At 45.6% G+C, this 25,323-nt stretch overlaps 2 protein-coding genes across 3 annotated transcripts in view; one reads left to right on the top strand and one right to left on the bottom strand.

Moving 5' to 3' along the window:
* The window catches only part of Jak1 (Janus kinase 1), a 113,553-nt gene extending 92,476 nt beyond the window's left edge, over window positions 1-21,077 (top strand). For both annotated transcript variants that reach the window (XM_050136122.1, XM_050136121.1), the window contains 15 exons: window positions 1,801-1,987; window positions 6,853-6,959; window positions 8,984-9,127; window positions 9,834-9,921; window positions 10,803-10,930; window positions 11,869-12,004; window positions 13,577-13,728; window positions 14,704-14,854; window positions 14,962-15,056; window positions 15,812-16,004; window positions 16,707-16,831; window positions 17,185-17,357; window positions 18,615-18,732; window positions 19,164-19,274; window positions 19,962-21,077. In XM_050136122.1, coding sequence (XP_049992079.1) covers window positions 1,801-1,987; window positions 6,853-6,959; window positions 8,984-9,127; window positions 9,834-9,921; window positions 10,803-10,930; window positions 11,869-12,004; window positions 13,577-13,728; window positions 14,704-14,854; window positions 14,962-15,056; window positions 15,812-16,004; window positions 16,707-16,831; window positions 17,185-17,357; window positions 18,615-18,732; window positions 19,164-19,274; window positions 19,962-20,057 — 2,004 coding nt within the window. In that variant the 3' untranslated portion in view covers window positions 20,058-21,077. The remainder of the gene's footprint in view (window positions 1-1,800; window positions 1,988-6,852; window positions 6,960-8,983; window positions 9,128-9,833; window positions 9,922-10,802; window positions 10,931-11,868; window positions 12,005-13,576; window positions 13,729-14,703; window positions 14,855-14,961; window positions 15,057-15,811; window positions 16,005-16,706; window positions 16,832-17,184; window positions 17,358-18,614; window positions 18,733-19,163; window positions 19,275-19,961) is intronic.
* Window positions 21,078-22,519: 1,442 nt separating this feature from the next.
* Window positions 22,520-25,323, bottom strand: part of Raver2 (ribonucleoprotein, PTB binding 2) — a 76,036-nt gene continuing 73,232 nt past the window's right edge. Inside the window, exon 12 of the mRNA XM_050136134.1 lies at window positions 22,520-23,005. Within this exon, the coding sequence (XP_049992091.1) occupies window positions 22,859-23,005 (147 nt within the window). The 3' untranslated portion in view covers window positions 22,520-22,858. The remainder of the gene's footprint in view (window positions 23,006-25,323) is intronic.

Consider the following 25,323-nt stretch of genomic DNA (forward strand, 5'->3'; position numbering starts at 1 on the left):
ATCAGACACAGGAAAGAAGTACCAGAGAACCCTAGTATTGGGCTCTGTGAAGAGTGGAAGGAGGAAGTCACATAAGGAACCCAATGCTGCCAGGCGTCCTGGATAACGCTGCAGGAGTATTCCTGAACAGCTGGGCCTTAGGGCTGAATGGAGCTCAGAATTTGTCAGGCTTGTTACCTTCACAGGATGCCTGTTTTCATTTCTCTTCAATCTTTGGAGGAAGTTTAATAGAATGGATGTCTGTGTAAGATAGCCCCACCTCCTGAGGTAGAGTCAGCCTAATTCAGTGTCTGAGTAACACAGCCGTGGTCAAGTTACCGTGGGAAAAGAAACAAGTCATAAAGAGGATTGTCTATTTCATCCAACATTTTACATACATGCAGTTGGTTAAAGCTGACAGAGGCCATATGATAGAGGTGGTGCTATCCCATTGCATAGATTTTTATGGATAAGTAACCTTGCCGACATTGGTATTTTAAATATCCTTTCCCACTTTATACCATAAGGAGATCTTTCTGACCTAAATTCTTGATATCTTTATTTGTAAAAGAAGATCCCATGGAAGAAAGCTGCTCAGACTCTTTTTGTGGGATTGTGGACTGGATGGACAGCCAGACACCAGCTCTGGGCTGGTTCATGGTGTGCTAGGTGATTTTTAGCAACCAGAATTCTTACTCCATACACAGTATAGGATAATCTTTAGGATGTGCTAAGGCTTTTATCTTCTTCTAAAGTTAGCATATACTATACATAATAATGAGTTTATATTTTCATGTATGCATATTTTGATCATATTTACCCTTTATAACCAACCCTTTCTTTCTCTCTTGCCACCTCCAACTCTGACCAATCTCTTTCCTCTTCTCAGAAAGTCCTTCTTCCATTGTCTTGTCTTTATTTGGATGACCAACTGATCTTAACTAGGATTGCTTATAGGATCATAGGCATTAGTAGCTATACCACGAAGCTATACCACATAGCTATACTGTATTAGTATCTATATCATGGAATACAATGCCCCTTCCATCCCCAGCAGCTGTTAACTGTGTTCGTATGCTCAGAAGGATGGAGTCTCCTAATCCCTCCTCCACGATAAGATGTTAACCAGCTAGCCTAGTTCACATGCAGTGGTCGTGTTGTGCCAGGAAAAAGGGGTTCTGTAACACTGCATCCCTCCTTCCTCCTCTTATATTTTTTCGGCCCCTTCTTCCATCATGTTCTGTGAGCCTGAGAGGACATGGCACAGATAGCCATTTAGGGATCAGCTTTCAACAACTGGTATTCTAAGCCGAGCGGTGGTGGCACATGCCTTTAATCCCAGCACTCGGGAGCAGAGGCAGGTGGATTTCTGTGAGTTCAAGGCCAGCCTGGTCTTGAAGAGCTAGTTCCAGGACAGGAACCAAAAAGCTATGGAGAAACCCTGTCTCAAAAAAAAACAAAAAAAACAAACAAAAAAAAAACAAACCAACTGCCAACTGGTATTCTAAAATGTGTCGAGTTTTCTTAAAATATTCAACAGTCCTATGACATTTTCATGGCCTTCATCTCATATGCCATTTCTGTAAGATGTAACAACTCTTCTGCAGCTATAAGATCTCTGTATGCTAATATAGTAACTCCCTTTATCAGTGCCTTTTCCCTGGCACAGTTCATTATTGACTTACTGCTTGGTTGATTTGTTGGTGGAGTTTATTTGGGGATATTTTTAGATGTACACTTTCTACACCCTCTTACTCAGTGCTCTCTAACATTAACATTGCCTGACTCCATTCTAAACAGGGTTGTTTTTCTGAATGGCAGGTGTTGGGTGGCCAGAAGCAGTTCAAGAACTTTCAGATTGAGGTACAGAAGGGCCGCTACAGCCTGCATGGTTCTGTCGACCACTTCCCCAGCCTGAGAGACCTCATGAACCACCTCAAGAAGCAGATCCTGCGCACAGACAACATAAGCTTTGTATTAAAGCGCTGCTGTCAGCCTAAGCCCCGAGGTTTGTCTCTGCCAGAGCCAGGTTGTGCCGCTCAGAGATGCCTTTGCCACTTTGTGATGCTTTACATGTGGAACAAAGGATGCTGTCTCAGTTAAAGCAGCTGTAGTTCCACGTGTTTTTCTTTGAGTTCTGTCGCAGGTCTGTCCTTATGTCAAGTCTCATCCCTCTAGTAAAGCAGTTCTCAACCTGTGCGGGGTTGAGATGTGACCCTTTAGGGGATTGAATGGACCCTTTCACAGAGGTTGAATATCATCCTGCATATCAGATATTTACTTTACAATTCATAACAGTAGCAAAATTACAGTTATGAAGTAGCACTAATTTTATAGTTGGATGTCCCTACAACATGATGAACTGTACTAAAGGGTCACAGCCTTAGGAAGGTTGAGAACCACTGCTCTAATGCCAGTGTTGTCTATAGAATAGACACACACCTCTTCTCACCACCCTAGTGAAATTGCAGGAAAGACAGTGTTTGGGATTAATTAGCAGGGATTTCTTTGTTCTTTGAGTGAAGTGGCTTGATAGCGCACCTGTTTATGTATTAGACAAATGTTCCTGGCATGTCTGTGGGCCAAAGAACTGTTAGATGGGAAGACCCAGGCCCTGTTCTCTGAGGTTGTGTAGTCTAGTGCAGAAAATGTTACAGATCACTGAGACTACTTCAGTATTCGATGGGTGATAGATATAATACCCTTGGGTGAAAAGAAATAGTTAAGATCTCTGACTCTGAATCATGGGGCATGGCAGTAGGAGACAGATCTTGAGCTAAGTGTTGGGTGATGAGAGGGAGGAGTTAGGCAAAGTCATGCCCAGCGCTGCTACAAATACACATGAAACAGTGTGGCAGGCCAGGGCAGGGACTGCAGAAAGCTTCTAGAGGGAGAGGAGACGAAATGGGACTAAGGAGAGAAGATTTGGGATTATAGGACGCCTTGGCTGCTATACCAAGGAGCTGAGACCTCCTGCAAGCAGAGGGCTAGATAGAATGATCAGGAAGTAAAACCCAGGCTAGTGACTAGGGCATCACCTGCTTTTGGCCACACACTGAAATTAGAATGACTAATACCCTTGAGGTATACGTCTTGCCTCAGAATGTGAGTGTGAAAGTGTGCTCTGGGGGACCACCTGGCCAAGGGCTCATCTTACATAATGAGATGAGTTATAGTAAATTGGGAGTCAGAGCTAACCTGAATTCTAGATCCCCATATATTGGGATTTTTGTTTCTTCACCCCAAGATGCTGCTTTGCTTTTGCCATATCCGCCCTTGGAAGTCTCAGGCCTTGACTAAAGAGAATGCGGCTCAACTCTTGACACTAGCCTTGGAACAGGCTCTTGTTCTTCAAAGGAATTACCTATGAGTCACCTGGAAAGATAGAAAGGGCCCGAGTTCTCTTTCCAGAACTGCTAGAGATTGAACTCAGAGCCTCATGCACACAAGTCATGTGCCTGTCCTTCAGCTGAGCTATACTTCAGCCCAGTGTGAAATATGTTTTAGCCTCAGCAAAAGGCGAGTTCCTGAATTTGGTGAAAGAGGAAGGACTTGTGTTTTTGTATATCAGATAGGGTTACCTGCCAGCCTCAGAGAAGAACTGCAGCCTTTGTTTTTATGCTAGACAATGTGCCACAACGGGCAAAAACACATCTGCCTCTTGCCCATGAGACCTCAGAGCTCCATAGGGCCTTGAGGCCCAGCGGTCCTATTTACTCATCTAACCTCTCTTCTGGATGTTAAAACAGATCTTATTTCCCTAGGGATCATGGTCCATGGGAGAACACAGAATCCACAGGAATGGAGAAGACTGGATACTGAAATGTGCTTTCCTTGTCAGGTCCCTCCCTGTACAGAGTTCTGATGTCGATATCACCCCCTAGCAGCACAGATCTAGAAGCCAGTAGCTGTGGAGGGAGGAATGTAGGAATAGAGCTGAACAGCTCTTGCGTGGCTTCTCCTGCGGCCCTTCGGACACTGAGCACTGGAGGGTGTCTCCTGACTCCTTTTCTCGCTTGCTTATGAGCTTTCAAGACAAGCTTTGGATTTCACTCGCTGCTCTGGAACTCATGGGAAGCATGGGGTGCACACTGAACTGTATGCAGTACTGTCCATAAGGTGATAATGTTGGGATAGCTTCCACTCTAGCATAGCTACTATGTCCAGGTAGTTTAGTGACTATTTCATTGTTTTTCCCCCACATAGGAAGTTGGTTTCAGAGGTATTTAGTGATTTGCTCAAGACTCCACAGCTAATGGCATCAGTAGTCGTTAGAGTAGTGGCAGTGGATAATAATAATGGCTACTAACACTTAGTGTTTGATCTGCCAGTTAAAAGGCTTTACATGATTTTTGCCATTTAATTGTCAGAATAATTCAGGATGCCATTGTCCCTATTGTATTTGGCCAACACCCCACATGGAGAAAGTACAGATTTGAACACATGCGGTCTCACCCCAATCCTCTCCATTCCATCTACATACACTTTGCAGAGGGGCAGGTACCATGGTGAGCCAAGTCTGTGGAGGAGGGAAGGCTGAGGAACCCAGTGTGGAGCTTCCTCAGGTTGGTTCTCAGAGCCTGCTTTCTTGCCTCTGACATCTGCAAATTAAAGAAGTGCTGAAATTGGGAGCCTGTGACACAAGAGTGTCCTTTCAGGTTGCTCAGTTTCTCTGTTCTCCTAACTGTAGGATTCAGAGTCAGACACCTTGATCTGGGTTTCATACTGCTCATACTAGAACATACAACTCTTCATGTAATAAAGCCAGGGGAAAGGCAGGAGGCCAGCCAGAATCACATGATAGACAGGTAAACCCTTGGTTAGGCCCAGTGCCCAGCTCCACACTCCATGGAACCTGTCAGTGCTCAGTACAGGCATGCATGCTCCTTATTCCCACTCAGTTGCTCCTTGTGGAGGATAGCTCTTCAGGCCCACAAGGCTGAACCCTGGTGAAAGACAAGGGTAGTTAGTGGTCGATCATGATGACAATTGTTGCCAGTGGTGGAGCCTTTACTGCACATAAAGATCTTCTAGGCATGGTCTCATCTGTCTCACTTAGCAACCTGAGGAGGGCACAGTTTTCTCATACAAAACATGCTCATGGTGGTTAAATGTGCCCCCTCCCCCACATCAACCCTAGTGCAGGTGCCTTGAGGCACACACCCAGATAATCAAGCCATGAGCCGCTCTGGATCCGTGCTTCTCTCTAACTTCCAGATGGTGTGCCGCCAGCCTGTGTCATTACATCTGACACCACCTCTTCTTTCTAGGACAGCTCCTGTTTAATCTGCATTTTCCCAGGGAATAGGCTAGAGTCGAGATAACAGTGGAAGGAATAGCTCAGAAGGAAAGGAGCACCCAGAAGACGCCTGAATCCAGTTTCTGGTACTTAGATCGCACCTCTGGGTCCTGAGCATTTTGTAAATCCTTCCTCTCCGACTTAGAAAGCCCTATGGTTAGGTTGCTGATTGCCTTTGAGCCTTTGTTCTGAACTGGAGTTCAGATGAGGATTCTGACAATTCCTACCTCTTGGGCTTGTCCTGAGGGCCCAGACGTTAACCGTTTTAATCGTTGCTTGTAGAACTGTACCCGGCATAGCATAAACAAAGTGTGAATGTAAACAGAAAAAAAGTAGGGAGCCCTATTCTGAGGGAGAAGATTTGAGGAACCTGATTGTGGTGAGGTAACCAATGTGGTAACTAGTGCTTACTAGTTTATTGCCACTATGGACTGTGCCTTGTAGTTTTTATGGATCTTTTGGGAACATCCTTATCAGAAACTAAGAATCAGGACTCCCATGGGAGACTATTTCTCCCTGAACTCATTACTATCTTCCAGTGCAAGAAAGTGAAACAGAGAGACTGTCCACAAGTTGTCACTTCCCCAGTGGTTCTGGTCCAGCTGAAGGGACTATGGCAGGTCTGCCTGGTTCCCAGAGGATTCTGCACTATGTCTGTATTTGGAAGGTTATGTTGCATCATTATTACTTTGCAGCTTGCCAGAGGATAAATTCCCTGTTGCCCATGTAACCCTGACCTGACAAATCTGGTCATGTGTTGCATTTGCTGTTTAACTTCGTGGGGCTTGGGTAATGGTTCACTCCTAACTCACATGCTTAGAGGTTGTAGCTTCATCCAGCAAGATTTCTAGGACACTCATCCTAGACTGCCTTTCCCCCCACTATCTGCATAAAGCTGTGTTTCCCCTTTCCAAAGGGTTCCCTATATTCAGAGCATCAGCCTCTCCTCAATGCTCCTCATTCAGTGTTGAGGACTGAATGAGTGCTCCTACATTTAACAAATTCTTTTCTGGAGCTGGCGAATAGTGTGTGCCTAGCATGTATAAGACCCTGGTTTTGATTCCCAGCACCACAAAGTAAACATAAAACCAAGTAACTTGTGGAACATTCCTTATGTTTCAGGCTGTAGAAATAGAGCAGAAAATGAGGCAGACATGGTCCCCAGCTTCTTGAAATTTAGTTCTGAGATTCTCCAACTCACTAGTTGAGTCTGACTTTGAATTTCTGATTCTTTTGTTACTGTCTCTCAAGTGCTGGGACTACAGGCATGTGCTGCCACACCTAGCCAGTTTTAGATTTAAATGTTCATTTCCTAAGGGAAATTTTGTTACCAAGACAGATCCTGCTGTGTGACCCTTGGATAAATCAACTCTTTGTGATTGCTAATTCATGATGACTCTGTCATTAGCCTGTAAGCTCTTAGAGGGTATGAAATAAGCATTTACCTAATACAAATTTATTCAATGACAGAACTAGCAAACACATGTTCGGTGAGCCCTATGGCTCAGTATACATTGGATGGCCACGATCTAGGACCTAGAATGGTGCTCAGAATTCTCTGATCTCTTCCACAGAAATCTCCAATCTGCTAGTAGCCACTAAGAAAGCCCAGGAGTGGCAGCCCGTCTACCCCATGAGTCAGCTGAGTTTTGATCGGATCCTTAAGAAAGATATTATACAAGTAAGTCTCCACTGTGGGCCTTTGTCTAGCATTGGTCTCGACTCCCCATCGGGAACCCCTGGAGATTCGAGGGGGAAATAAAGTCTGCTTTGGGGAAATACTAGTGGGAAAAGAACTAGGAGGTTCACTTAACAGGTAAGGGCACTCAGCCACACCCTCCCTTTTACCCATTCTTGCCTATTGGCCACCCCCTGAAATACTAGTCCTTGATGGATATGAATAGACTATGGGGCTACTTGGGGTAGAGGTGTGGGAGCACAGACATGGGAACTGAGATTGGTCTCTGTGGTAAGAGTCTGGGAATGATGATTCCCCACCCATAGATGGCTCTGTATTGGTACCTCTGGGGCTCAGGCCTGCTTTTTCAGAGGGGACTTCCAAAAGGAATAGAAGAGAACAAAGACTACAGGGCAGGGCAGGGCAGGACAAGAACTAGCCTCAGAAAAGAATCGTGCTGGTGAATCAGACCATTGCCCCAGCCTTTGCTACCTACAATCCCCAGGCTTAGCCAGGCCCAGAGAGGTAAGTACTGGCACTGGCCAGTGTAGTTGCCAGCCATCCTCAGTGGCATGTGTGGCTATGCAAGATCTGGTCTTGGAAGGGCTGACATGGTTTCCTGAGGAAGGACACCAAAACAGAGTCCCAGAAGGTGAGTTGCCAAGTCTCTGCCCAGACAGGGAACTGCATGGGAGGAAGCTGGAGTGGACACTGGCCTTTGTGGGTTCTGTTAACTAGCCCCTGGAATTAAGTCCTCCTCCTGGGGAAGAGTAATTGTCCTGAAAGCATATGCCTTTTATGGACTGTTCTGGGAACTCAGCTTCCCACAATGTTGATGGATCACTTCATAATAGCTGTAGCTCTAATGAATAGTTGGAGGACCTTGCCAGAATGCAGCAGACAGGGAAGATAAATGGCCATTCTGCTGTGACTGATGACAAATACTGGTATTTGTGTAAATTAATATATCTGATTAGTAGTAGTGTGTCTTTCTGTAGGGAACAAGACTGGCTCCCTAGGTATCCACCAAAATCCATTTTCTGTATTTGCAAAAGCTTATATAAGAGCTCTCAGAATCATGGAATAATATACTCCAATTTACAAGTTTTGTGGGGCCAGTGTTAGCTGCTCAGTGTGTTTTATGAATCATGTTTTGATTTCCAAGTGTGAAGATTTAAAAATTAGAAGTACTGAAAATCCATCAGGAAGGGTCCTTAGAAACAGATGGATCATTCTGTACATGGTGGTCTTATCTGGTAGTATGGTCTCCTTTCTTCCCATGGGGAAAAAACCAGCTCAGTCCTCAGCTTAGACGGATACTGATGTGATTTGAGCTTCTTGAGCTTCTCATGCATGTCCTTGTGGGTGTTGTAAAGTGGTGGGGTGGGCCATGTGGGTAGAGGTCCAGTGTGAAAAGAGTGTGGACTGAAAGTCTCAGAAACAGAACTAACCCATGGGCTCATCAGTGGAGTTTCTGCACACTGTGTGCCAGTCTATACCAGAAGCCTTTATACCTAGGCTCTTTGCTTGATTCTTACTACATTATACTTCAGGTGCTGGTACCATTATCACTCCAGTTATAGAGGCTGACTGAGGTTAAGCACCATGAAGGAATGCATCTTAATTAAATGACCAGTAAGCATTCGACTGAGGAGTTAAAGGTCCCTCTGTCTCCTAGCCTAAGAATAGAGAAGCCACCTACCTGGCAGAGCCCTCTTTGAGTCTGCTCTGGAGACCTGGGTGACATTGATATACCTGGCTGTTGGACATTGTTCACAGGTTTGTCATAGATACTGGGATACAGGCTAACCCTGGAGGTGGAAAAGAAGCTGGTTTTCAGGAATGGGGCTATCGCTGGGGTCCAGGAAATCACTGTTGTGCATGCTTAGGAGTTCTGTGTGTTTCTGGAGACCTGACAAGGACAAGGCCATTTGCCATTGTGTTCAGTGTCGCATTGAGTCAGCCCTGACTCGAGCCATCATGAAGCTACAGAGAGAGCCCAGCCATCTTTCTGCTTCCTCCCTTAGGGTGAGCACCTCGGCAGAGGCACAAGAACACACATCTACTCTGGGACCCTGCTGGACTACAAGGACGATGAAGGGATTGCTGAAGAGAAGAAGATAAAAGTGATCCTCAAAGTCCTAGACCCCAGCCACAGGGACATTTCTCTGGTAAGTGCCCCCATTTCTAGAGCTGGTAGTGAGCTGGTTGGGGAAACCTCTGTGCTCTGGCCACGTGGTTTCCAGCCTTGTCTTTTGGTCAGAATTCCTCCCTTCACTGCTGTTCTCGGCAGACAGGCTGTGTGAAAGCAGTGAGGAAAGACTGATGTGAGTGAGGTGAGGGCAGGAGTCCTGTCCGGTCCACCCAGGGCCCTTGTGTGAGGCTGTGGATCTCTGCAGTAAGCAGAGCCATCTCAAAGCTCTGAAGGGATTTCCCAGGCTCCCACACATTTGGGAACATGAAAGCCCAAAGGAGTCAAATGACTTGAACAGGAGGACCTTTCAGTCTGTTAGAGAGGAACTAAGCTAAGTGTAGAACAGGAACTGTGGCTTCCTGCTTATTCTAACAGTAATAAACTTTGAATTTCATGGCATTTAGAGGATAATAATAAGGTGGGCCTGAGGGGTTGATGGGGGAAATGGTAGGTAGTTCATCCCACCAGTCTTACTCTGCCTTGTTGGATTTTCTAAACAAATCCTATACCCTAGCTAGAGTTGCTCAGAGGTCAAGGCGTATTTTGTGCTACTGGACAACCAGGAGGGCAGTTTTCAGGGCTGGGAATGACAGTGGTGAATTTTTCTGGGATCTCTTGGTGGTCTCTTAGCTAGCTCTTTTTCAGGCTGAGCCTAGTCATCCTTTTGTTCTTTTTATCCACAGGCCTTCTTTGAGGCAGCAAGCATGATGAGACAGGTTTCCCACAAACACATTGTGTACCTCTATGGCGTCTGTGTCCGAGATGTGGAAAGTAAGTTTGTTCTCTCTAGCAGAGGACAGCTGCCCGCTGGGGGGTGGGGGTGGGGAGGTAGATTCTGTGAAGGCTCTTGGGTTTCTTGACTTTTGTTTACAGTGAAAAAAAAATCAAGGTATTTTTCAGGTCATTTGCATAAGTCAATTGTGGCCATGGTTTGTTTTTTACTTATTTCTTTAAAATTTCCTTCTTGTTACTCTGGGTCCATGTGGTTAGAATTGAGGCAATCCAATGAGGAACCTCAGGGCTCAAGGAAGTGATTTGTGTGAATCCTGAGCTAGGGCTGACCTGCTGAACAGACACCTGCCAGTTTACTGGAGCCGACAGGTTGGGCCTTTAGCTGCTCGGAGAGGTGGCTTTTACTCTGAATTTGTGATATGAATATCTAGAAAGAAGAAGTTTTTGTATGTTTTTGGCTTTTGGGGTTTTTTTTTTAACCCCAAGCTGATTGATTTATGAACTTTGTAGTGCTGAGTACTCTTGTGATCACATGGGAGACTTGCTGAAAGGAAGTTTTGTCCTATGGGTGGCCTAAACTCTGAGCTGTAGTGTATGGTGCTAGAAAGTAGCAGCGGTGATGGCTACTATTCTGCATCCTTGTTGTGTTAGACCCTCTGCCAAGGCCTCTTGTTTAGGAAATCCCCCTCCTCCTACGGCCCCCAGGAGAGGTGAGCATTGCTATTTGTATATATACAGATGAAGGCTGAGGCTCAGGAGAGGCCAGCCCTTGCTTAGGGTCATTTAGATTAGAAGTGGAAGAACCTGGGGTTAAGCCAACTTGACCACTGAGCAGTGTCTATAAAAGAGTGCTCTTGTAAGGGAGAGAGAATTTCTCCCTAGACAGAAGGTTCTAGATATGGCTGTTTCTGTATCTGCAGATATCATGGTTGAAGAGTTTGTGGAGGGGGGACCATTGGATCTCTTCATGCACCGGAAAAGTGATGAACTTACCACCCCCTGGAAGTTCAAAGTTGCCAAACAGCTGGCCAGCGCCTTGAGTTACTTGGTAAGAATATTTTCACGTTAGTGGTGAGCCCCATTAGGACCTAGGGTATTCTCTTGGGCTGGGGTGAGTGAGTATGATGGAGGTGTCGGGGAGAGGTGCTGGTAAGCAGGTCTAAGGGGCTTCTACCAGCTTCCAGGTGCAGAAGAAAGAGTTCCGTGTTGTTGCATGGGTGTGCGTAGTGGCACTTGGTGTAAATAGTAACTGGGCACTGTTCTGTAGGCTTTACCTAGGACTACTGTCTAGAGGAAAATGGTATCATGTTGGAGGGCCAAGAGGGGAACAAGATCGGTTTAGTTTGTTTTTCTGTTGCTGTGATAAAACACAGAAACTACCTTGAGGAAGGGAAGGGTTTATTTCTTACAGGTACATCATTAAGGGAAACCAAGACAGGAACTGAAGCAGAGACTACAGAGGAAAGCTGTTTACTGGCTTGCTTTCCCTGGGTCACTCAGCTACTTTTATAATACCTGGATAGAGATGGTACAGCCCACAGTGGTACCATCAATTAGCAAATAAGAAAATGTCCCACCGACATGACCACAGGCCAGGAGAATGGAGGCAATCTTCAATTGAAGTTCCCTCTTCTCTGCTGTGACAATCAAGATCAGCTGTCATTCAGCACACTGAATAAGGGAAAATCCCTGTGTTCATCAGGGCTAACATCGTGGAGCACATTACTAGGGGCCAGCTGTTGCAGAAGCTTTGCAGAGTCCAGTGTGTAGAGTGTGTGAGCTGCTCTGCTGTTACCTATTTCGCTGATCAAGAACCTGGAGCTAAGAGACATAGGATATATACACATCAAACAGAATATCATGGGTGGACCAGGCTGTTGGGGTCTGCTGTGGCTGAACTGGAGAGAGCTGGTCTGTGGGGCAGGGTTGGAAACAGAGGGTGTGGGCAGAGAAGACAAGAACACGTGGACCTCTTTTATTCTGCAGGAAGATAAAGACCTAGTCCATGGAAACGTGTGCACTAAAAACCTCCTTCTAGCCCGTGAGGGCATTGACAGTGAGATTGGCCCATTCATCAAGCTTAGTGATCCTGGCATCCCAGTCTCTGTACTGTCCAGGCAAGGTGAGTGTACTGTCCCCTCTCCATCTTCAACCATCTCCTTTGTCTCTCTGCACCAGACATTCACCACCAGCAGCAAGAAGGTGCTGCATGCACTGTGTTGTGCCTTCCTTTAGAAAGGTATACACAGTGCTGCTGCTGTGAATTGGTAGACTGTAGTACAGACGGAGGGTAGTTCCCTGACAGCCCAGTCGATGCTTTCTAGTCCTATGACAAAGGTGCTGGGATAGCAGGGTCCATGAGCTCTGGAAAATGGTCAGATAGATGCTGGGAAGAAGTTGGACATCCTGGATCCTCCACTGCCATGTTCTGGAAGCCTGTTGTAGTCACTGGGCAGTTTGGAAGTACATTACCTTTAACAAGGAGATTGCTGAGACCTCTACCCTTGCAGTGGATTACGTTATGCAGAGTTCTCTGCTCCAAAAGAAACAGCAGCTAAGACTATGCTCAGTACCCACATAGCCACACAGGAGGACCAGCATGCCTCAGGACCTGGTGCTAGCGATCTGTTAAAGCCTGTACTATCTTCAGCACTGAGTTTTAGTCAACTCAGCATAGTAAATTTAACTAAATAATGTTAGTAAGAGAGTGAAAACTACGAAGAAGAATAAATCCTGAAATGGCCCTACATATCCAGTTCTTGGAGGAAGAGGAGCAGAAATTGTTCTTTGGAGCCTGATCTATGGCCATCATATGGCAATCATTCAGTAGTCCTTGGACAGATACCCCTGTCAAGGATCTTGTCCACGATGAGTCACTGATAACTACAGTATAAGCAGAGAAACCTGGAATCCAGTGATGTCCATGATACACAGTGGATTTGAGTGTGAGACTGGTGGCAGGGCACCGGTGCATATGTCTTGCAGAAGGACAGATTGAGGGGGCTAGGGAGGTTAGGTGAGCTTGAGTCCAGTGCTAGACTTGGGGTCCACACTGCTGCTCCACTTTCCTTGACAGCTAGGAGGCTGCTCTGTGGAGGCCAGTGCTTTAGTCAAGGGCATTTCTAGGGGACTTGGCAGAGGTATCTTTGAGATTGCTGGCTCTGGCCTTAGTTAGAAGCCAGAAAAAGAAGCCTGAGAGGTCACCAGGAGAAAGAGATGTGACTTTTGTTTAACCTGTTCTTTCCTTCTGTCCTGTTGAAAAGAAGAAAACCCACACAAAATTGATACTAGCTGCATGGAACCATAGAGTAGGTATGTGTTTGGGCAGTTGACTGTCTTTGCATATGTGGGACTTCCTCCCCACTCCTTCCTTTCTCTTCCCTAGCCTTGTTCACATGACTCCTGCCCTTCCACGGTGGCTCTGTCTTGTGGTGCCCTCCTGCTTTTGACACCAGGTTTTAGAAGGTGGCCCTTCTGGGGACTTTATGGAATAGGGCCTCTGTGCTAAGCAGGCCCTGATCAGAAGCACCCTGTCAGGAACTGGAAAATTGCTGTCTAATGGGCTAACCACAGGACTTCTGTGGCCAGGAATTCTGCAGGCTGCTGGCCCACTGTTCTGGCTACAGTGGCAGTGCTTGGCATACTTGGTAGTCCCAGGAGCCAGTCTATAGACAGGTCCGTTTCCTTTCTCTAGAGTGCATAGAGCGAATCCCCTGGATCGCTCCCGAGTGCGTTGAAGACTCCAAGAACCTGAGTGTGGCTGCCGATAAGTGGAGCTTTGGAACCACACTCTGGGAAATCTGCTACAATGGCGAGATCCCCCTCAAAGATAAGACCCTGGTTGAGGTGAGCAGTTTTTTTCCAGGCGGGTGAGATCTCAGATGCTCATGGGCTTTGCACAATGGGAAGAAATGGGCATGGGCTTGGATGTGAATCTCCCCACTGGTCTGCGAGCTTTGTCATCCTACAAATGTAACTAACCTCCTTGAGTCTCGGCTCCATTGTCTATAAAATGGGAATAATGACTCCTTAGTGGGGTTCTTAGGCATCTAACTGCTGCAGTATTATCCTGAGGTTTTAAAGGACCGTTACGGGTGGCCTGGAGATAAACTCAGTGAGGCAATAATGATCATGCTTCCGGGCCTTTGCAGTCCAGCTCCAGCATAGAAACTGGAAGGCAGGGATTTCACTTAGTTTTAAAAAGTGATATTAGTTATGTCTGATCTTAAAATTTTTTAAGGTCATTACTGTGTCATCCCTGACTACTACTAATACTCCAGCATGGTGTGCAAGTAGTTTTTAAACTTAATGTTGTGGGCACTTCCCCATGAGACTCTTAAACCTTAAACTTTATATAAACTTACTGTCTTGTTCAGCTCTGACTTACTTAACGAATCTTACATTTGGGATTATTGTTTGCACTGTCTGATTCTGCAGAGAAAACATTTGCATGTTAAGCCTAGGCTCGTTTGATTTATTTCTGAGTCATGAAGTAATTGAATTAGTGAGTCAGAATTTGTAGAATCAGAAAGCTGTTGCTCAAGTAGCCACACTCTTCCAGAAAAGCTGCCGGACTTCCCTAGAACACAGCATCTTAGAAGTGAGATGTGCTACCTGTTCCCCTTGATTTGGGTTGTTTCACTATAGGGACTGAGATTTTTCTCATGCTGGAATAAGGGCATAGAAACCCCATCTGATGAAATCTACCTTTAGACAGAGATATTGGGGATTAAAGCAGGGATTGGCAATTGATTCTGATGGTGGGGAGTAGGTGGTCTGAAGGTGAGTACTTGGTCTCTCAAGTGCCATTCGTCTTTACAGAAGGAGAGATTTTATGAAAGCCGCTGCAGGCCAGTGACTCCATCGTGCAAGGAGCTAGCTGACCTTATGACTCGCTGCATGAACTATGATCCCAACCAGAGACCCTTCTTCCGAGCCATAATGAGGGACATTAACAAGCTGGAAGAGCAGAGTACGTCTGAGCCGGGATGAGTCCCAGCCTCAGAGTGGTGGGGCAGGGAGAATGGCCTTCCTGATTATTGCTTGCTGGCTAATCTGTTTTCTTGTCTCTTTGGTTAGATCCAGACATTGTTTCAGAAAAGAAGCCAACAACAGAGGTGGATCCCACTCATTTTGAAAAGCGTTTCCTAAAGAGGATCCGTGACTTGGGAGAGGCAAGTTATACTCAGACTCTTGCCTTCTGTTTGCATACCACCTGTCTGCATGGCAGGCCATATTCCCCTCGTCCTGCATCAGAGTAGATAAAAGCACCTTCGTGTGGGGGGGGGGGACATTTACCCTGCTCTACCTGACACTGTGCCAGGTTATGTGCTCTTGCACATGACATCATATGTACCCAGGACCTATGACAGCTCATTCAAAAGCCTGAGCTCTCTATGGTAGAGAAGGTCAAGTACAGATGTGGTCAAAATAGGAAAATATCTGACTCTTCCAAGATTATACTGTGTGACTCCATAGACAAGGAGAGTGCCAAAATAAGTCACAGTTTTTCCTGTGGATACCAACTAATGTGACCACGCAGTTCCCAGGATTTGTATTTTCATATAGATCATCCCTCATAGTTCACTTAACATCGTAACTGTCAGCTCGTTAGCAACATCTGTACTGGGCACTTTTGTAAGCACAGCCAGTATGTAGTCCTAATACTGTTTAAATTAGGCTTATCTGGGATTTGAACTGGAAGAATGCCTCAGTTGTCCTCCGGACCCAGAGATAGACTTATTGCTTCTGAAGTATGCGGTCTTGGAAACACGATAGATACGTGGCCTCTTAGTCACCTACTGCTTTCTGAGTCTTGGCTCAGCAGCAGCAGTTAGTAAGGTCAAGTGAGGATGAGCTGAGGTGAGTAGGAAGTCAGTGAAACTAGCTTGTCTGGGCCTCTCTGATAGCAGGGACACCTTCCTTCCAGGGCCACTTTGGGAAGGTCGAGCTCTGCAGATATGATCCCGAGGGAGACAACACAGGGGAACAGGTGGCTGTCAAGTCCCTGAAGCCTGAGAGTGGAGGTAACCACATAGCTGATTTGAAGAAGGAGATAGAGATCTTACGGAACCTCTACCATGAGAACATTGTCAAGTACAAAGGGATCTGCATGGAAGACGGTATGTGGTTGCACTAGGCCTTGGTGGTTCTCTGAGTCCTAAGGGCCACTGGTGGCAGACAGTCCTCAGCCTCATCTCTACCAGCTCCCTTGGGCTGTCAGGCTTCCAGGGCTCACAATGATGTGGCCCTCAACAGCTGCAGACCTCCGGGAGGCTGCCTAGATTCTCTCTCAGCCACAAGTTGGTTCAGCTGTCTTTCCAAGGATCAAGACATAATGCTGAGGATAGGACTTTACCAATCCAGACAGTCACGCCGATGCAAAAAGGAAGCGACAGCTAACTATTCCCTCACTTTCTCTGTTCTGATCCATTACTACCTAGGACATTTTGCTTTGTCTTTACCTATGCCAAGGCAACAAGTAATATTTAATAGGAGTATTCACTAATACTTGTGCCTTGTTTGCAAGGCAGTGCATTATTCATGTGTGTGCTTTAAGCTGGTAGTGAAAGGGTATGGACTCTAATTTTAAACCGATCATTTGCCTAGTGGTGCACAGAGCACTAGGGCTGCATTATCCTGCTAAGGTTTGTGCTTGAGGCAGGACCTGGGGATGTGACTCTTAGTCACGGTGGAAGTGTCTATGTGCCAGTGGGTAGACTCTTCCCCATGCTTCAGAGGCTAGGCTGAAACCCCTCCAGGCCCTCTCCGCAGAGCTCCCCTCTGTTTTCAGCCTCATCCTCATGCCAGTTTCTCCTGAACAGGGGGGAATGGTATCAAGCTCATCATGGAGTTTCTGCCTTCGGGAAGCCTAAAGGAATATCTGCCAAAGAATAAGAACAAAATTAACCTCAAACAGCAGCTAAACTATGCCATCCAGATCTGTAAGGTAAAAACACACAAACAGAAAGGCAGCATGTTTACAAAAACAAAACAGACATATACAAAATATACTGTGTAATTGGTTAGTAATTATACCTCAGTGGGAGACTGTAATAATTAGACTGGGTTTTTTTTATTCTACACCATTCACATGAAATATAAGCCTCTACTACACAAGCAAGTGGGTTTGTTTGGTCCAACAGCTTCAGTTTGGACTTTTTATTTTTGGATCGTTTAATCTTAGAACAACAAAAACTGTTAGTGATGTGGGAACAAAATGACTTTCTCATTGTGAAGTAGAATATAGGAAACAATCTGAAGTGACTTTTGCAATGGGCTTGACCCACGCTTCTCTCTTAGGGGATGGACTATCTGGGTTCTCGACAGTACGTTCACCGGGACTTAGCAGCAAGAAATGTCCTTGTAGAGAGTGAACACCAAGTGAAGATTGGAGATTTTGGTTTAACTAAAGCAATTGAAACCGATAAGGAGTACTACACAGTCAAGGATGACCGCGACAGCCCAGTGTTCTGGTATGTGAATCATCTTAACTGTGCCTATGGGTTCTAATCACTGCTGAAGGGCTCTGTCTAGCCATGCTTGGATGTCCACCAGCTGCTCTGCTGAAAGCTGAAGTTTGATAGCACCAGCTTTGCCAAGAGTGGGAGAGTTTTGGCCATCAGCAGCTTCTCTGTAGCTTCACATGTGCAACAGCACCCACCACAGTGCTCATAACTGTGAGCAGGTGGAGGAGGCTGGCTCTTGGATAATGCATCCATGTAGAAGGCCTGGTGAGGTCACAGGGCCACAAGGTACACGGGCCAGAGTCAAGGAGATGCTAGAGAAGGGAGACTTGGCTAGATTTTAGGAACCACACATCTACCATATCTCAGCCCGGAACACTAGCTGCCCACGTAAGACTCATTCTGGTGTCTCTCTGCAGACACGTAGCCCCCTCAACCTGCAAGGCCTTTTCTCGTTTGGTTGTTTTAAGGCCCTTATTTGTGCCAAATGCTGGAGATATGGTGACCCAGTCAGTGATGTCTGACTTATGGGTGTGGTGGCCTGCCTTCAGGCGTGGTTTTTGAAAAACCATGTATATTTAGGGAAAAATTGGAAGATTCACACAGGTTGGGTGGAAGGAGGCCTGTGCTGTGTGGCTGGTAGGAATCAGAACTGAAACAGAGGGTCATTGGGAAGGTTTGTAGTGGGTGGCTACAGAGTCAGAGTTGAGAAACCTGCGTTTGGGAGCCAGGAATTCATCTCAGTAAAAGCCACCAGAGACTTGAAGAGTTTGTGCTGAAGGTCACCATGAAAGGGAAAAAAAAAAAAGGAACAAGGAAACCTGGGTTACCTGCTTCACCAGCCCATGTAGGAGCCAAACGCCTGGGGAGTAGTGGTTGGGACAGTGGCAGGTGAATTTGGAGTATTCAAGAAACTAGTTCTGGGATGCCTTGACACCTGGGCATCATTCACCAGTAGTGACACTGGGAGGATGCTAGCTCTGAGCTTGCAGGGCTGTAACCTGGGGTTAGTCTTTAAGGACCTGTTTCCTCCCCAGAAGATTGTCTGCTGGGACAAGAGGAGCACAGATCTTTCATCTGAGGACAGCTGTGAGCCTCTAGTTGCCGCTTCATGTCAGATGTGCACTGTGGCAGCAGGAGGGACTGGTACTCCATTCACTCAGATGCATGTGTAGTCTGAATTCGACAAACCAGAGAAATGGCTTTCCTGAGGTACTCTGTCATTTTTTGGAGGAAATAAAGGTTTATTCCCTGCATCCCTTTCAGGTACGCTCCGGAATGTTTAATCCAGTGTAAATTTTACATCGCCTCTGACGTCTGGTCCTTTGGAGTGACACTGCACGAGCTGCTGACTTACTGCGACTCAGACTTCAGTCCTATGGCCGTAAGTGCCAACTGCCACCTCACCCGAGGCCAGCACCCAATGGAAAAAGCACCTGTTCTTAAGTTTTGCTCTTAAATGGAGTCCATCAGTGTGCCACACAAAGAGGGTTATTATGGCCATGTTCTTTTTAGCCTGGCTTGTCATGGTCAGTAAGAGTTTACCTTCACAAGTCCAGAATCTCTTAAGATGATCCAGATCTTTAGGGTGAGGGCCACCTTGAGTGAATGAATGCTTTGAACATTGGGTAGAGCTTTGTTTTCACTTAACTGTAGCTGTGATTGCTCCCCACAGATGTCGATCATACTGATCCTCAAGAGCAAATGAGGATTTTAGATATTCATTTGAAGTTTTTGAGGAGAGAAGCTTTGTGGCTTTAATTTCTAGTTAGGCTGGGATCTTCACTTTATTTTGTTTGGTTTTATTTTACATAGTTGTTCCTGAAAATGATAGGCCCAACTCACGGTCAGATGACAGTAACACGGCTTGTGAATACTCTGAAAGAAGGAAAGCGCCTGCCATGTCCACCCAACTGTCCAGACGAGGTACCTATGTCCCCTTCATGGGAAAGAAACTTGCTTTGTAATGTTTTACAGCTTGACTTAGCCAGCAGGAATGGGGGAGGGGATAGGATAGGGAGAAGACCCATAACCTGCACTGGGGAATTGGTTCTTGGTTATTGAGTACTTGCTGCTCTTTCAGAGGACTGTTTCCATCATCCACATAAGATATGAGAGAAATCTCTCTTGGGGTAGGCAATAGTGATGCTCAAGCAAGGCTCCCCTCATGGAGCTGTCCCCTCCGTCCACCTTACTTGTGTAAATACATCTCACTAGGATTGAGCCTTTCAGCCCTAGGCTCTCTAGGTGGTCAGAGTGAGGTGCTATGGTGGTGAAAGGGTTATATAGCTTATCATTTTCTGTACTTAATATGACTACAGAATGGAATATTTGGATAATTTTAAGTTTGAAACCGCCTTTCCTTGTTTTCAAATATGTGGGTGCATATAGATGCTAGAGACTGATGCCATGTCCTCTTGATCTGGTTTTTGTTTACTGAGGCAGGGTCTCCTTGAAGCTAGCTCTCCTGATTCTGCTCTCTAAATGTGTGTGTTGTGGCTCTGAACTTTGGTTTCAAGTACTTCATCCACTGAGCCATCTCTCCAGCATCTCTTTTTGTAAATCTCACAAATCTGACATTATTTGTACTGTTTTTGCTTTTATTTTTCATAGGTTTATCAGCTTATGAGAAAATGCTGGGAATTCCAGCCATCCAATCGGACAACCTTTCAGAGCCTGATCGAAGGATTTGAAGCACTTTTAAAATAAGAAGCATGAGTAACATTTAAATTCCCATTTATCAAGTCCTTCTCTCCCAAGCCATTAAAAAACTTTTTTTTAAAATGAAAGTTTATATTCTGCCGAGAAAGCCACTCAACAAATATCTGAGTACATGCATATGTCACAGCTTAAATTTAGTGAAAAGTAATGACAACCCAACTAGAATGTGCCTAAGCACTCCTTTTGGAAAGATTAGATGATCAGTTGCATAGCAAAGGACTTTTGGCGCTGTTTTGCTGGCATATTGATCTTAGATAAAAATTGGTGGACTTGGCTGAAAATTTCCCTTGCCCTGAAATCTCAGTATCTACACAGTGATAGTCCAATTGAGTAAGTACCACTTAATAAGTCTATTCCTGCTCTCCAATAGGACTGCAATTTCAAGCTGTTTGTGCAGTGGCCCAGCTGCTGTTCTCTTGGCTAAGCACTGGTACCCATTGTGGGGAGAACCTGGCATACATTCTGCATGTTATTCTTCAACTAGGCTTGTGCTCTTCTGCACAGCCTGCTTTCCTCTGACCCAGATGCTATGACACCTGCCTTTAAGAAATGTCAGTGCATACCCCTTCATAACTATCCCTGTACCACAAACAGAAGACAATACCATCTACAAAGGCTAATTAATCACTGTTCGACCATCACCCCATACTGCAAAACTACCAAGAGAAGACTCAGCCTGGGGAACAACAGACTGGAGTTCAGAATTCACTAGGCAGTTCTCAGTTTGCTTGGAGATAGGTAGGTAATCAAACAATGTTCAGTTTCTGATTCAATGTGAAACCATGAAGTTCTTCATGACCAAGAGTCTGGCAAACTTATTAATGCTGTTTAATACTTGTTTGATATTTTTTCACCTTTTGAGCCCCCCCCCCAGGATTCAAGATCTCTTTAGAAGCAACAGTACAGTTGCCATTTAAATTTATTTAGTTGCTGTCCATGTCAAACCTGTGGCCCGCTCTATATGCACTTTGTTTACTCTTTATACAAATAAACATACTAAAGACTTCACATGCATATGCCGTTTAATTTTTAAGTCTGCAATTTGAAAGCATTTCAAACCATTAGCTTAACATAGAAAAATAACAGCATAGACTTTGGGGGTTGGTTGTAATGACCTTGTACTAACATCATTTGGGTTGCACATCTCTTCTGTCAGGGATAATGTGCTGTGATGCAGAGCATCTTTCAGTTCTCAGTTGTTTCCTCACCTTACAGCTCCACTGTAGCAGCTGCTAATCCTTCCTGTACTCTAAATGCGGCAGCAAAAGGAAGGGGCTGTGCAGGCTTGGAGAAGCCATTAGTCTGCTGTATGCCTCTTCCTGGGCAGCCATAGGTAGTCTGCTTAGGATTGTCTTAACTTCTTAGCTGTCATTTTTCAATGAAAGCTGGTATATGCAATAAATTAGACCAAGTAAAATTTTTATAAAGCATATAACATGTACCAGTTTTAGACTTAATAATTAATGCTGGAGATCTATATCATAGTCAAAAATGATAAATCCCAAGTAAAATATTTTAATGACCTGATCCTATATAGTAGGATCATTGAAATCCCAAACTCCATCAGCTGTAGTCTCTTAACGAACAAACTTCTAGATGGAAAGAGGTTTCTAATTTATACCAAGATCTTCAGGAAATGGTGAGATCCAAAGTCACATTAATAAAGACAAACACTCTTTCTGAAGTAACCTGGATTAAATAGATGTATCTTTCAGCTTCACTACCAGAGAATGAATAATAAACCAGTGAGGTAGAGCTTTATCAGCTCAGAATTGTCCCACACACTGTCCCACAGAGCCCCTTAGAAACGTCAGTGGGAGCTGTGTTGCCGAGTCTCAGCCTTGTCTTCTCTCCTGTATGCTATGAAATGGCACACAAACCTTGGCTCCTTGCCATGTGCCATAAGATAAAAGCAATAGGGAGACAAGCCGCAAACCTATGTATGCAGGATGGGAGAGTAATGTCCCAGGCTTTGCAGGCTCTGTGCTTCTCTGGAGGCTACTCAGTTCCCGCTGTGATAAAAAAGTACACAGTGTGTAAATGAGTGAGCTTCACTGTGTTCCAAATAAAGTTGTGGGGACATTAAAATTGCAGTTTCTTGTTTCTCTACCCCAGACATTTCGAAATGCAGTCACTGATTCATGGGCAGCATGGACTACACATGGCCCTGGTGTGTACTTCACTAACCTTGTAGTACTGTTTTCCACAAAAGGTGTAAGTGGTAAACGACACCTTGGAAGTCAAGCATCTGAAGTGACGTCACTCTGCCACTGGGTTGGTATTTTGTGACTGGTGTCGAGCTAATGGGGTTTGCATGACAAGCATCTGTCTGGCCGTACCAGCACCCTTGCAGTTTGAGGAAAGGTCCTTCAAGACTGTGGATGAGATTGTTCTTAGGGAGAGTAAGGTAAATAAATGCACATTGGCTTTTAAGAAATTCATTCTAAGGCTAAGGAAACAAAACACTGTTTCCCATTTATTGCTTCAGACTTTGATGTCAAAATTGTTCCCAGGCCCAAAACAAGGACTATTGGAATGCTGATTCTCCAGTGAGCTGAGCTGTTGTCACAGGGATTAAGACACATCTAATGCTAGTGGAAAATGCCCTCCGACCAGTGACGTTTCTTATTGCTAGTTGCGTATTTGGCTGATCTGCCTGCTGCATGACAGTTCATTCTGGGAAGTCAGAAACCCGTATCGAAAGGATATGGCTAGTGTGAATGAAGTTAAGGCAGCGATGAGCAGCAGACACTGCAGAGGACCGCAGCAGTGGGCAGGAGACACGGAGCTCAGTACACACGCTTCTTTTTCAAGTAGGTTTCTGTGTAGCTCACTCCTGTGTCCTGAGGGTGCTGGCCAGCGAGTTCTACTGGACCTCCTTCTGGGACAGAGATGAGATAGGAGGAGCCTCGCTTCTCATTTCTCAAAGAAGATACCTGTGAGAAAGTAAGAATGTAAGGAAAGCATTCTGAGTTGGCGTCACTATAGATCAGAATACCAAAACTCAAGAAATACAAAAACACCTTTGATACAGGAAATCAGACTTTCAAATCTTTATAGAAATCACCTGCAGAGAGCTGGGGGCATTGTTCAGTTGAAGAACAGAAACCTAACATGCAAGAGACCATGTTCCATTCTGGCACCACAATCTGCCATATCTAGGGCCTTTACAAACTACAAGCAGACCTCTGAGTCCTCACCTCAGTCAGGGGACGTGGGAGAAGGAAAATGGCCCTGCTCACACCTGAGTCCGAAGAGCAACATCAAGTGTCAGGGTTCCTGATGGAGGTCAAAAATGGACCTGTGGGAGGAATCCGCAAGTCTGCCTAGCAACTGGGAAGGAGAACTGGCTGAGTGATGTCAGGGGAAATGATGGCAATGAGATCTCAAAACTTTGGTGCCCCAAGTAATCGGATTTCTAAGATCCCTTCCAGAGACTCTGGTCCAGAAAGGGCCTAATGTTTCCCATCAGAGGCGTCGTAATCGGTACAGTGAGATTGTATAGCACAGCCTGTGACCTTTCCCTACACATAAAGTGTGAGATGCTTGCTGAGGCAGGTACACAGCGTGAGAACAGCCGATGAGGAAGTGGGCAGCTCTCTAACTCAGGAGACTTCGCATATGCTGTGTCTTGGAATCTTAGAAGAGAGGCTGCTTCACAGGAACCGGCTCTATTCCTTATCGTTCTGTCAAGAAAAGGCGTGAGAGCTCACGAGCCGCTCAGTGGCACAGCAGTTGTCTTGGGTTTGATCTTGAATGACAGAATACTGAAAAGCCGGGCTCCCTCTGTTGGTACTTACTCTTACAACCTCGGTCTAAGGGAGTATTCACAGAGTCAAATGCTGATTTGCATTTGCTTGGAAGTAATGGGGTGTGTGTGGCAGGGAGGAACACAGGTGAAACCAGACTGGTCTACACATGTTGACAGCTGGCAATGCATGCAGCTCTGCCCTGGCTGTCTGCCATTGAGCCTCAGCATCTTCCAATACCTTTGTCCAAAGATGCTTGCTGGACCTTAGCCACTAACACAGTTAACCCTTCAGGTAGAATCAACCTGAAAAAAAATCAATCTTTTTCCTCCTCCAAACCACCAACCCATTCTATAAGATTTCCCTAACGATACGGGGCAAGACACTCTCTCACAGTGGGCACAACTCTGCTGCTCCTCCCTCTCTCCACGCTGCATGGTATCCCGTATGTCATCCTTTCCAGAAAGCAAGGGCCTCAAGTATCCCCTTCCAGATCATCTTACTCTCCCAAACCAGCTAGACTAGAATAGTTCTGTATCATCGGACAATCAACAGAGATCAAAGAGATGAGCACGAATGTAAGAATGGGAAGTGACCTCCATAGCAGTGTGAGAAGGACCATTCTGTACAGTACATCAAAGATGGCTAGCTTTGTAAGGACTGCTGAAATGGGGAATAACAGCTGAGGTTTTTGAAGCAAAGCTCAGTATTCTGGGAAAAACTCAACTAAAAATGAGTAAGAAAAATAAAATAGCCACAAAGAGGGAAAGTGTATGAAGCAACTTTGTGTTGTCTGTCCCCAGCATTCACGCCTCCATTCCTTAACCACACCCTTCACTCCGAGGACCTGGGCCCTGGGCTTTACCTACACTTCACTCTCCCCGAGCAGACTCTGGAGAGGGGCCAGTGGGATGGCCCAATGGAAAAAGACACTTGCCATCAAGACTCATGATATCTTAAAAAAAAAAATGTCAAATGCACTTGAAACAGCTCAGTCTGGTCCAGCGACGCTGCACAAGCTGCAGCCTTGAGAGCCAGTAGCTCACCCTGAAGACGCAGCACACCCAGGCACTTTCTACACATTAGCTCATTAGGGTTAGAACAGCATCCCGGGGCAGCAGGGAATTTATGATGTAACCTGCTACTGACGGGTGTGCTGTTGATACCTTCAATCCCACCACTCAGGAGGCAGAGGCAGGAGGATGTCTGAATTTATGGCTAGCCAGAGCTACAGGGTAAGATCTTGTGTCAACAAACCAAACCATTGTGGGCTGGAAAGATGGTTCCATGGTAAGGGCATTTACCGCTGTTGCAGAGGACAGGGTTCAGCTCCCAGAACCACACTAGTGAGCTCACAAACCATCAGAGACCAGTTCCAAGGGATCGGATACCCTCTTCTGGGCTCCAAGGCTCCTGTATCCATTTGGTATATATAAAGACAAGTAACCCCCCCCCACACACACACATATGCACGCGCGCACACACACATACACGTACAACCTTCT

The sequence above is a fragment of the Alexandromys fortis genome, unplaced genomic scaffold (assembly GCF_014885135.2).
Source record: "Alexandromys fortis isolate MF-2015 unplaced genomic scaffold, M_Fortis_MF-2015_v1.1 scaffold_13, whole genome shotgun sequence".
NCBI lineage: Eukaryota > Metazoa > Chordata > Mammalia > Rodentia > Cricetidae > Alexandromys > Alexandromys fortis.